This window comes from Spermophilus citellus (genome assembly GCF_964194105.1).
Source record: "Spermophilus citellus genome assembly, chromosome: 1".
Taxonomy (NCBI): Eukaryota; Metazoa; Chordata; class Mammalia; order Rodentia; family Sciuridae; genus Spermophilus; species Spermophilus citellus.
Genome location: NC_138182.1, coordinates 241084512 through 241097669, shown reverse-complemented (window position 1 = coordinate 241097669; position 13158 = coordinate 241084512). Strand labels below are relative to the sequence as shown.

Here is a 13158-nt window from a genome sequence, read left to right as displayed (position 1 = left end):
TATACTTTCTTTTTCCATTCATCTGTTGATGGGCACCTGGGCTGGTTCCAAAATTTGGCTACTGTGAATTGTGCTGCTATAAACATTGATGTTCCTGTATTGCCATCATATGCTGATTTTAGTTCTTTTGGATAAGTATCAAGGAGTAAGAAAGTTCAGTCATATGATGGTTCCATTTCTAGCTTTTTTATTATTATTATTGGTTGTTCAAAACATTACAAAGCTCTTGACATATGTCATGCATTTGATTCAAGTGGGTTATGAACTCCCATTTTTACCCCATATACAGATTGCAGAATCACATTCATTACACATCCACATTTTTACATATTGCCATACTAGTAACTGTTGTATTCTGAGGAATCTCCATACTTCTTTCCAAAGTAATTGTGCTGATTTTCAGTCCCAACAACAATGTAGGAGTGTACCTTTTTCCTCACATCCTTACCACCATTTATTTCTTATATTCTTGATGATTGCCATTCTAACTGGAGTGAGATGAAATAATGTAGTTTTTATTTGCATTTCTCTGATTGCTATGGACATTGAAAATGTTTTCATATATTTGTTGGCCATTTGCATTTTTTCTTTTGAGAAATGCCTCTGTAGTTCTTTTGCCCTTAATTCATTGAGTTATTGCTTTGTGAAATGAATTCAGTTCTGTATAATTGAGATCCATGTGAACTGCTGAATCCAATTTGGGGGTATATATTTTCCTTTTTTTTTTTTTTTTTTTTTTTTTTTTTTTGTAGTGCTAGTGCTAAGGATTGAGTCCAGAGCTTCATGTGTGCTAGGCAAGTGCTGTACCACTAAGCTATACCCCCAGGCCCTGTTTTCCTTTTTTATATGATTGTTTTAAAACAACACAAAAGTGCTAATATCACTTTTACCAAAAATTCAAGTCAGATATAAGAGATAAGAGCTGCATCTTCTACATAGAATTTAATCTCCTAAGGGTTGGGAATTGAGAGAGCTCAAATCAAGAACTATTTGCTCATGCCAGACTGGGAAATGTACACTTGGTGGATACAGTTGGCTGAGGTCCAGGTCTGTCCATCAGCTTTATACACTAGTCAATGCTGTTTATTTCTCTTGGGGTAAAATTATTAGTGCTAGTAACAGTAGAGAACAAAACACACTCACCAAACTCACAAGAGACTGAATTCAAATTTAAAATGCTTGTTCTTATTTGCCAGAGTTGGTATAATAGATGCTCCTTGATTTACCATAGAATTATGTCAAAGTAAATGTATTCTATGTTGAAAAAATTCTAAATTGAAGATGCATTTCATAAGTTTAGCCAATAGACACCATAGCTTAAGCTAGCCTACCTTAAACATGCTCAGAACACTTACCTTAGCCTACAGTTGGGCAAAATCTTCTAATACAAAGCCTATTCTTAGATTTGAATAGTTCATGTGATTTATTGAATACTGTACTGAAAGTGAAAGCACCATCCATAAAGTAAAAAAAAAAAAAAAAATCAAAACATGGTTAAATTGGGGACCATTCATGGTCCTGTCAGATAATCAGGATCTTTTTATCAAAAGAAAAAAAAACACTCTGGGACTGGGGATATAGCTCAGTTGGTAGAGTGCTTGCTCACATGTACAAGGCCCCGGGTTCAATCCCCTGCACCACAAAACAAACAAACAAACAAGCAAAAACCACTCTTAATTTTCATGAAGATCTCAGTGGCTCTAGATATCAGAAAAAGGATCCAAATGATGTTCATATATTTATTCCCTATGCTTTTCTTTTTTTGGGGGGTGGTATTGCAGATTGAATTCAGGGACACTTGGCCACTGAGCCACATCCCCAGCCCTATTTTGTATTTGATTTAGAGACAGGGTCTCACTGAGTTGCTTAGTGCCTTGCCATTGCTAAGACTGGTTTTGAATGCATGATCCTCTTGCCTCAGCCTCCAGAGCCACTGGATTACATGCATGTGCCATTGCACCCAGCTTATTCCCTATTCTATCGAGTGCTTACTATGTGCCAGGCCTGAGCGATTAAGATAATGCCACTGAGTGAGGACCCTGCTTCTATGGAGTGGAAAGACAAACGTGCACACTCACCAACTCAGTACAGGCACCCCTCCTCTCCCTGGACCTCACCCCTGTAGTGTACTCTCCATCCTTGGATTTCCATACCTTCATTCCAAGCAAATCAGCTCCATTCTCTTCTGATAAACTCACCTCTAAAATTTTAAAATTCACTAAAGCACATCTAAAAGAAAGCTCTTGCCCTATATGTTGAAAATTTTAGAGAAAACCTAGTTCCTCTATGGATTTTTGAAAATGCCCCATTCTCACCAAAATGTCATCTGTTAGTCTTATCTTGGGCTAAGTTTACTTCTGCAGATTCCTAATCACGTGTACTTTGTAGCGTTTACTTAATAACTTTGTTCCCAGCAGGTGACTTTTTCTGGTCCCTATCTGGAGACTAGATAACAAAGATACACACTGTTTCTGAAGGCACCTCATCCCTCTCCTCTTATGAACTATGTTATTTAATCCATGAAAGTCATCAGAATAGGTTACCCTATTAAATCTAGCCTAGCATCCTTTTCTCTCTCTTTCTTTTGCCTTTAACTTGCACTAACTGGCATGCACCTGGGTTGCCTTTATTTGACAAGGAGGTGGCCATTCTTAAAAAAAGGTCTAAAGACAGATTCATCATCTTATCCTCTGCTTTGAGAGGTCATGAACAAACCAGTTGCTTTGGAAAGAAAGTTCCTTTTCTAAACACAAGCTTTATCAAGAGAAGGGATGACTTAACCATGATTTCCAGAGTTCATTATCACATGAAGGAACATCATCCGGGCCAGGCAGCACATTGCTTTCTGCATCTGCAATGGATGTGAGGGCTGGGCTGTGTTACCTTTGAGAGGAGCTAGATGTAGACTTTGAGATAAATTTTCTGATTTTAGGAATTGGTAAGTATAATAATATGAAAACATATTTCATAATAATATGAAAATATATTATTCAGGATGGATAAGACTCACTACACAGTTTTTATGATACTAGCAGTTATTGTTCCATAATAGAAGGGCGAATGCCAGAATATTTGAAGGTAGACATTAGGCAGGTACAGAGGTTAGGAGTGCAGGCTGTAGAGTCAGACTGGAGTTCTTGTCCTCATCGCCACATGTGACTCAACCACTTTTCCCATCTGTAAAAGGAGTATTATAAAGGTATTCACCTCCTGGAGCTGGTCCCAGAAGTAGGAAATGAAAGCACATTGCCTAGTATAGCCCTGCAGGTACTATGTACCTGCAGGTACAATGTCAGTTGCATTTAAGATTCCACATCCTTGGTTATTATGATGAAATCTTATTAATTAGGGGCCTACACACTTGAAAATGTATTACACTATTTGCTTTATTTCATATATATACCTCACAGCAAAGATAACCTGCTAATTAATAATGCATATAAATGTTATAGTAAACTGCAAATCCCATACAAAGAAAAATTTTTGATGTTTTTCTTGACAATTTAAAAATAGGCTGGCTTGAAAAATGTCTCTTTGTCTTAATGAAAGCCTACTGAAATTCTAAGAAGTTACAAAGGGACTATTTATCTGATTTAAGGAAACAAACCCTTTTCAAAAAATGCTTAGCACCATTTTCACATAAATAGTCACTCTACCAATTATAAATGATTCTTGTCTCTATATTAAAACCAATCTGACAGAGCCTTGACTTCTCAGCACTTTAAGAGTTGTTAGTTCACATGTCCAAGTGTAACTAACATCCCTGCATTTCTTCAGATTTTTCAGAAATGCATATTTCTTCATGGGTGAATAGAGCTAGTTTAATTTGTTTTTTATTATAAATTTCCCACTAGGGAAAACCAAAATCATATTCTGTGGAATTCCATGCTTGGTAAACCCCATCTAGAAATAATGTATCTGACAAAATGGCTCACAGGTTGAGTCACTTCATGACCAAAAACAAAGCAAAAAAGTGATTCCCTTTCCTTCTGGGTCTCCATTCCCACCCAATCAGCTTTTCCCGGACAATTAATAGTCATCACTCCTTTAATTAGACAACATATGCTGGTCAGCTGCTCATGGCACTGTGTTAAATATTTTGAGGGATATGAAGAAACCCACTTGAAATGCACAATCTAGCTGGGGAACAAAATACCCCTTGTATGGGGGTTGGTGATTGCTTAATGTGTCGATTTTCTTTCTGGCCTGATGAGGACTTCTGGAATTAGTGGTAGTGGCTGTGCAATGTTGTAAGCATGCTAAAAGCCACTGAACTATATGCTTTAAAATGACTAAAGTGTTAGGTTTTGTGTTTGTGTTTTACACCTAATACAGAACAGAAATTAAGCACCAAATACATGGTAGAAAAGAACTGTAAGAGCAAGTAATGCCCTGGATGTCATGATGCCTTGGATATCACAATGAGATCTCATTAGTTTGTAGCTGATCCCCTGTGGGCTATAGTCATAAGGCAAGACCTTCTAGCAGAAAGAAAACTCAGATCTGGAAGGCTTCAATCTCAAATAGCTACAGGGGGCAGGCGGGTAATGTAAACAATTAAGTAAAGCAGCCAAGTATAAAATTCAAACACAATTTGCAGATTAAATACATAGAAGAACATTTTCACAAAAGAAGTGGAATGATTTCTCCTTTCCTTTGAAACACAAAGCCCTTTCCTGTGAAGCTTCCATTTTCCCACCGTTAAGAGAGATGTGGTCACCGAGAAACCTAAGTGCAAATGGAAAGCGCACTGACAATCAGCATGTGGATTTCATGTCAGAGACGATTGGGAGTAACAAGGACTGTGGTCAGCTGCAGAGAAAATGATGACATTTTGAGGTGTGCCAATATACATAGAAGGCATGCCCTCACAAATTCATAGGACTGAACATTCCAAGGTTTAAAGATACTCCAGAATCTGAATATATTTATGGGAAGAAATTCTGATTTTTTTTTTAAGTTGGCCCAAGATTCAATTTTCAACAGTCTGGTCTGCAGCCAGGTGTAACACACAGCAGACTCCTTTTGGGGGGAGGCAAATTTGATTGGGAAGGAGAAGAGGATGAGGGGTGTGCTTCACAAGGAGACTCACATGGGCAGAGCTGTAGTAGGGCTTGTGTTGAGTCCATCCACCAGAGGAGGAGGGATGAGCTCGACTGAAGAGGGGGAAGGGTGGCTACATTGGCCAGGATTATTCAAAGCCATATAATGGCCATTGCATGGTTTCAGACTCCTACCATTTAGTCCTGCCTAACTAAAGACAAGGAATGAGGGACTGAAATCCTTGACTTTTTTTTTTTTTTTAAAGCAACACTAGCCTTTGGCTGAGCTCTCATTCTTGCTTCTCTTCAATTTCAGCCAGCTTTCTTTGGCCCTTCCTCAGGAAGATAGGTCAAAAGTCTTACCCACTCACTCCTCCTCATAAAGTCTACTCCAGGCTGGGGTCCAGCACAAGACAAGCTTAATATGGCAGTTTGTCCTGCTGCTCAGCAATACTTACTTTTGGCCCAACTGTCACTCACCAGGCAGCCGAATGACCTTTCTTTGCAGCTTTGTTTCATCTGATTCTGTAGGAAAGGGAGGATAAGACTTTGGAACTGCAATTAGAATCTGGAAATAGAAGATCTTATTTGGGAGTTTGGGAATAGAAACTTGAGAACAGATCATAGGTTTCTAATTAGAAATTAAAATGATTCACTGAACTATTTTCCAGAAAATAAAAACAGCAATTGTGATATTTCTTTTAAAGTGAATTCCAACTGGCATTTAGGAGTTTCCTGAAGAAAAAAAAAAAAAAGGAACAATTCTACAGAATAGTTTATGAAAACAACATGGGGTAGCTATTGATGTGTGGGAATGAGTTATATGTCACCTCTAAGATTTGTTTTAATGAATGCACTAGAGAAAGAGGCTGAAGGGGCTGGTTAAATGTTCAGTGTTAGAAATGTGATTATTATTGTTAATTCAGTGCAATCACAAGTGGAAAGGACTCTGTGGAATGCTGTAATATTTCAGTACTCTTCAAGTGCCAGAGTGACAGCCTGGAACCTGCCACCTCAGTGAGCAGCATGCTTTTGGCCTGAATGCCCTGTGGGTTATCAGTCTGAAAAGGTGCCAGACTTCTACAAAGCTTCTTTTGCTCAAGGGACGTTCAGCAAAGCATAGAGGACAATGCCAGTAAGCCAGGCCAGTGCCACCAACCAGAAGGCATGGCATTTGTGCTCTTCATGTTCACTAGCATGTACTAGAATTCCCTTCCAGAAAAGCAGTTGCTTTTCAGTCTCCACCGAGGTCAGAACAAAAGGGTCCGACTTAAACACTTGCAGGAAAGGTTCGAGTTAGGGCAGGAAGATGTTTTCTAATAAAGGATTCTATCTGTCACTGGAATGGTTTCTCCAATGTCGTGGGGTTTCCTTCTGAGGAATCTCCAAGGACGCTATAAATTCTCATTCACTTAAGGTAGCAATTCTTTTCTTAAGAAATATATAAGCTTTATTGAAATATAATTCATATACCATAGAATTCACCTATTTAAAGTGTACAATTCAATGATTTTTAGATAGTCGCAGTGCTTTGCAACCTTCATCACAATCAATTTTGGAATATTTTCATCACCCCAGAAAGAAACCCCATGCCCATTAGCATTCACTCCCTACCACATTCAATTAGCAACCACTAATCTAGTTCCTGTCTACAGATTTACCTATAGTAGACATTGCATGTCAAAGAAGTTGTATAACATGTTGTCCATTATGCTGGCTTGTTCCAGCATAAAGTGTACCCTCTCCAAAGCTCAGCCACAGTATCAGTACTCCACTACTTGTTATGGTGGAAGAATATTCCATTATATAGATATGCCACATTTTATTTATCCATATAGACAGTTTCTACTTTTTTCCTATTGTGACTAATGCTGATATAAACATTTGTGTATGAGATTTTATGTGGACATGTGTGCTCATTCATCTTGAGTGTGTAACTGTGGAGTTGCTGGGTCAATTACTCGTTTAATCATATGAGAAACAAAAGAGGCTTTATAATTTTAAAGTTTCCTCCAGCAGTGTATGTGGATAGTGAATCTTTTTTAAAAAATTGTGGTAGAATATATATATATATATATATATATATATATATATATATATATATATAACATAAAATGTACTTTCTTAATCATTCTAAGTGTACAGTTCAAGAGCATTGAGTACATTTACATTGTGGTGCAGCCAATCTCCAGAACTCTTCATGTTGCAAAACTGAAACTTTGGATCTGTTAAACAGCACCCCATTTACCCTACCCCCAGTCTCTTGGGGACTCAACTTTCTGTCTCTGTGAGTTTAACTACTCAACATACCTCCTATAAGTGGAACTTTCTGTGATTAGCTTATTTCACTTACTGTAGTGTTCTTAAGATTCATTTATATCATAGTATATGTCAAAATTTCTGTCCTTTGAAGGTGAAATTATATTTCATTGTGTCAGATGACACATTCTATTTATCCATTCATAGGTTAGTTCTACCTTTGGCCATTACCAATCGTGCTGCTATGAGAATGGGTTCACAGAGGAAAGTGAATCTTAACTTTTTTATGTGTGTGTAAGAAACCTAAGCAGACTGTTATGCATCATCTGAAGACCCATTCCCATAACCTTGATTCCATGTCAGGATGTCTGGGGTGGAGTTTAGAAGTTTTTAAGCATTTTAGGTGTTTCTAACGCAGGGTGTGGCTCCAACCCTAAGAAGTCAGGGCATAGGATCACACCACTTGGGCCTTTGAGTGAAATCTGGTTCACACCTTCTCTCTGCTGTTTCCTTCAATGACTTGCACATCAAAAGTGGGCACAGGGCTGGAGAGGTCACTCAGTGTTACAGTGCTTTCTGGGCATGCATGAGCCCCTGGGTTTGATCTCCAGCAACACACACACACACACACACACACACACACACACACAAACACACAAACACACATAAAAAGTTAAGACACAAATTGACTTTGCGCTTCTTCCTTTGCATAGCTCACACATTTTTCCAAACAAAATCTCTGCAAGCTTCAGTCTGCCTCCTAACACCAAGAAGACCTAAAGCAAAAGAGGTCATCTATAGTATCCCACTGTGCTTGTAATGACTTTTGGAAAGTGCAGGAACCATCATTTTAGAAACAGCCATAAGGAAGCCTAAAGCAGAGATATGCCAGACCACAGGGCAATGCTCATCCAACTCAGAATCAATGTCATCTCTGCAAGAGAGGTTTTTAGGAAGGTTATGATACAGGAGGAGCAAGAAAGGATGATCAGAGTTTCCAAAATTGAGCTGAATGAAAGTGTTCACTGATGAGTTGATGAAGACATATGTGTGCTGAAATTATTACTAGCAGATGATGTAGTCAGGGACAGGTGTCCAAGGCTGGAAGCTAAATCAGTAACCTATTTACCAGGAGATCTTTGTCGGACTGACAGCCAGCTGGCTATGTGACCTTGGGCTACTTATTTGGTCTTGCTGAACCATACTTCCCAACCCTGTAAATTGGAAGTAATCTTCAGAGTTTTACAAGCCTCTGTTTCTGAAGCATCATTGAATGATGTGCTAGCTTGCCATTAATGTTAGTATTTACGAATGGAGGGTAAAGATTTCCTAGAAACTCCTAGAAAGCTTATGTTACTATTTGTTAAACTTGAAATACTGAGATACTGACTGGAAGAGACAATATCCATGAAATCCAACAAATTAGTTGAAGAAGAAAGGCTGGAGTGTTTGGATTTGTGGTCATGATTTAGGCCATGCATTTCAAACACTCATGCAAACAACTTAGGTATGGGGCATGAATGGCCTCCCACATAAGTGACTAAAAGAAGACTCTGATTCACCTGTGAAAAGAATTGTGAACTGCATGGTAAACTCCTATTTTCCCTGAATCTAAACAACTGAATGATGAATATAGATTGTAAATTTAATGCTGATATATTTTTAATATTTCAATCTATGAACAACTTATGCTATTGGTCTGTGAGAAACACTCTAATTTCCAGAAACTTTTATAACTATAATTCTGTACTTCTGAAGAGAGACAGCTGTCATAATGACTAGCTTCATAGATCATCTTAAGTAGTACAAGATACAGAGGACCTTTTAAATGATTAAGAAAGATTGTTTCATTTGGTGCACTGACAGTGTTAAATCTATTTAATCATGTTCTAATTGTTTAAATTGGTGAAAATTTATAATGTACTTTGCAATTATTGATTAACGTAGAACTTAAAATTTAAATGGAACCAAATAGTAGCTGACTTATGGAGGGTATCTGGAGAAGCGGGAGTTAATCCTTCACATTTCAGCTCTGCCGCTTTCTAGCTGAGCTAGGAAAGGTTTTAACAAATTGCCTAGCCATTTGTTTTCCTCCATTTCCTTATCAGTAAATTGGAGGAAATAAGTGCTTTGGATAGTATCTACAAGGCAGTGGTCACTCAATCAATGTTGTTTTATTATTACCATTTTGTCATTGTTTCAGTTTGCTTGGAACTTGAGCTCACATTTTCTTATTTTAGCCTCATAATAACCCTGTAACATAGGTAAGGCAAGTGTCATTAATAAAACAAATAGAGATAAAAAATGTGACTTGCTCATAGTCTCAAAGCAAGGAAGTGTTGGGATTGGGAGTATCAAAATGTTTGGGCTGATAATCAAGACTTGTTACCATCTCCTGCTCAATCATACTGGGGAAATGTGTGTCATTCTCTTCCTTGGACACTCTGTCCTGAATAGCCATGTGTTCTTAGGGTCCCAGGTTAAGGCAGAGAAGCTGAGGACATTTAAGATTTTGTGATCAAGAATCATTTTAATGACCTCAGGTGAACACCGGCATCATGAGGGCCTCAAAGCCTAAGTTAAAGGAGTTTCATTTGGCAAAAACTGTGTGAACCACTTTTTACAACAGCTAAACCTTTTACAACACCCTTCATGTTTAATAACTTCCAAACATGCTAATAAGTAAAAGAAGTATTGACAGAAGTGATAACAGAATTGAACTGTAAATGAGAACTTTACCAAATTCTAAAATTATTTTCTCCAAAGTCTCATCCAGAAATCTTGACTACTTCAGTGGGTTCTTCATATCTTGTGACATGAAGCATCCTTCTATTAGTACTGGGAAAATCACAAGAAGGATGCAAATAGTTCTGAAACCTAAGCAACAAAGATATTGCTTAGATCCATACTTGCCCTCCCCCAAATCTAGGTGCCGTTGTTGAAAGGTGAGTGTTCTAGCCCAATTGTACGAACATTAGCTAAGAGAGCTCGGTTGGTACCAGACGGCCATATCCACAGATAAAGAAGGGCATAACAAATAGAACTGCATAATCATTTACCAAAGAGACAAAATGAAAGAGAGAAGCCAAAGACAATTTGATATATCCACTTCTATTTTATAGAACCTGGGTCTACTCATTTTTTCAGCCCAAATCCTGCCAAATATTCATTTGTATTTTAACAATAGAGTAACTAGTGAAATTCAAGCTCATTTTAGTCATCTAATCAAATATTATCATAATTAGAAATTTTAACTCATGCAAATTGTTTTATTTTTCTGTCCTGCTCTATGCTAGTTAATAAAATAAATATTTCTGGGTTATCTGAGAGATTTTGACACAGATGCAAAGTGTCAGTCTGTTCTTTCTCCCTTTAGTCCCAAGAGCTGGAATGAAATCACCTGATTTAATCATTTGGAATCCATGTGGCTCCTCTGAGATAGGGCCAGATGTAACCAGAGGATTTATAGGGTGTAAAATTCAGAGTGGATTAGAAAGCCTTTCTGTGTTCAGCCCAATACATCCTAAATCAACATCCCCTGAATGGACCAGAGCAATCTCTGTCTGGCCTAGTGGGGAAGTTGTCATGGCAACTGACTGGCAAGCTCCGCCAGTGGAACATGAATGCAAACAATGGAGTGATAAGACTGTTTAAAGCAGCATACTAAGGCTGTTTCTACCCAGGTACAGTGACATGTCAAAGAGTGAAGCTGTCCTTGCGTTTTTGTACCTTCATGCAATTTTGACTACTAATTTGAAATTTATCAAGTGTCCTTTCCAAGTGATTGGTTTAAAACCATTGCTACTGATAGATAGATAACTGAACCTGTGAAAACACCACTGCCCAGCAGATAGATGTGACGCTGTGTACAAAGCCCTGGAGCACTGTTGGGCTAGCTATTCAAAAATTTCCTAAAGGAGATTGAAGCAAGCTTAAGGTAAATCCTATGACTCTTTAGTGCCACCTTGTGTCCTAGTAGATACTGGGCATTTCCTGGAAGCCACCCTCAACCCCATCACTGGAGAGCAGCAGGGCAGGCGTGGAAAAAGTTAGTTCTGAATTATGTTAGAACTTGGCAGTCACTTTCCCAACAGAATATGCACAAGATATTTTCTAAACCTCAGGCTGATTAAAAATAAAAATGAATATCTTTGGTAGAATGTGGATATGGGAAAAAGGAAATGCCAAATAATGCCTGTTTTAGAAAAGGTTGGAGGCGGCCATATGTGGGCCAAGGTTGTAAGGAAGAGATAGCCAAGACAGACTCAGTGTATAGGATTCTTAATGATGCCATTACTAACTCTTGGAAAAGAATACTTCTTAAAGTCTATTCAGCTATGCTGGTAGCATGAATGTATCAGTGGGGAAAAATAAAATACTCCAATTCTATATCATAACTCTTTTATTCATGGTCTTTGGGTAGCAGGATGGTAGTTTGGCTGAAATGATGCTCATGTCCACTTGTCATCTCTTACCCAGATCAAACCCACCCCCACTACTGCCCCACCATCACTTTTTCACAATTCAAAATTATAATCGAATCCAATTTAATTTCAGAAATGTAAATGACCAAGCTGTGTTCCTGTGTGTTTCCTCCAGGGTTTGAGTTTTTTGAAACAAGTGCCAAGGATAACATTAATGTCAAGCAAACATTTGAGCGCCTCGTGGATATCATCTGTGACAAAATGTCAGAGAGTTTGGAGACCGATCCAGCCATCACTGCCGCAAAGCAGAACACAAGACTCAAGGAAACCCCTCCTCCTCCGCAGCCCAACTGTGGCTGTTAGTGCCCCTCGCACACAGGCAGCTCCAGGGGGCTCTGGTTGCCAAGAAACAGCATTCATAAATGGTCTATTAGCCTTCACTTATACTGCCTAATAATTATTTGAAGGAAGTCTTTGATGTCAATGGCCCGTTCATGCATTCAAATCTCGGGAGATTTACTGTGTTAATATGTGGCAAATATGTGATCTTAAATTTGTAAGGACTATTCATCTATAAACATCTGGTACCTGCATGTGACTTGTTATTTACTTGTCTTCAAGTTTCATTTCTTTTTGTTTTTGTTTTTTTTTTCAAATTTCTTCTCAGTTAAGCTACTGCTGGGACTTCAGACTACCATTTTATTACCATCTGACTTTTGTGCCATGGATTCAAACTATGCTACTCACTTGTAGAGATGATGAACAAGGAGTTGCTTGAATGTGTATGTGTGAGCAGGGCGAGATGGCAGGAGACTTAATTTGCTTTCCTCTTAACTGAAAATCAAGTGAAAATTTTACTCTTTAGGGACAATGTCACAGGTCAATGTCACGAGAAACAATGTATCTATTTTTCATTCATAACGGAGGAGGCCATTGACTATAAGTAAATTGCAATATTGTTTTTAAGGCCATTACTAAGCTATTACTATTAACTTGACTGGAACCAGATTTAAACAGTTTTATCAATTTACTTATTTAAATAAGCAAGTATCCTTCCCCAGGACGGCTCTTTCCACTAATTCTACCCAACTTTCTGAATATTTAGGAGCACTGAGCAGATGAAAAGGTATCTACTGGAAGCCAGTTATGCAGTAAGTGTTTTAACCAAGAAGAGTGTGAGTAGCTATAGAATTCCAAGGCCTGAGCTTCTCCACTTCCTTAGAGGCTTGCTCCCCACCACACATTCCTGTACTACCACCACCACCACCACAACTCTCTGGAACCATCAACATTTGGAGTAGAAGTTAGGTGGAACCTTGTTAGTGCTCCTATTCCTGTAGGATATAGAGTTGCTTCCCCAATTGTTGCCTTCTGCTCAGACCTCAGCTATGTTCTTCTATCTATATGGAAGCTGTTGAGTAGCGTTTCAATGC

General features: G+C 38.3%; 1 protein-coding gene across 2 annotated transcripts in view; it reads left to right on the top strand.

Annotated features, from left to right (window-relative positions):
- RAB3C (RAB3C, member RAS oncogene family) overlaps positions 1-12229 on the top strand; it is a 250165-nt gene extending 237936 nt beyond the window's left edge. For both annotated transcript variants that reach the window (XM_081302883.1, XM_081302882.1), the window contains exon 5: positions 11901-12229. In XM_081302883.1, coding sequence (XP_081159009.1) covers positions 11901-12088 — 188 coding nt within the window. In that variant the 3' untranslated portion in view covers positions 12089-12229. The remainder of the gene's footprint in view (positions 1-11900) is intronic.
- Positions 12230-13158: the final 929 nt, after the last annotated feature.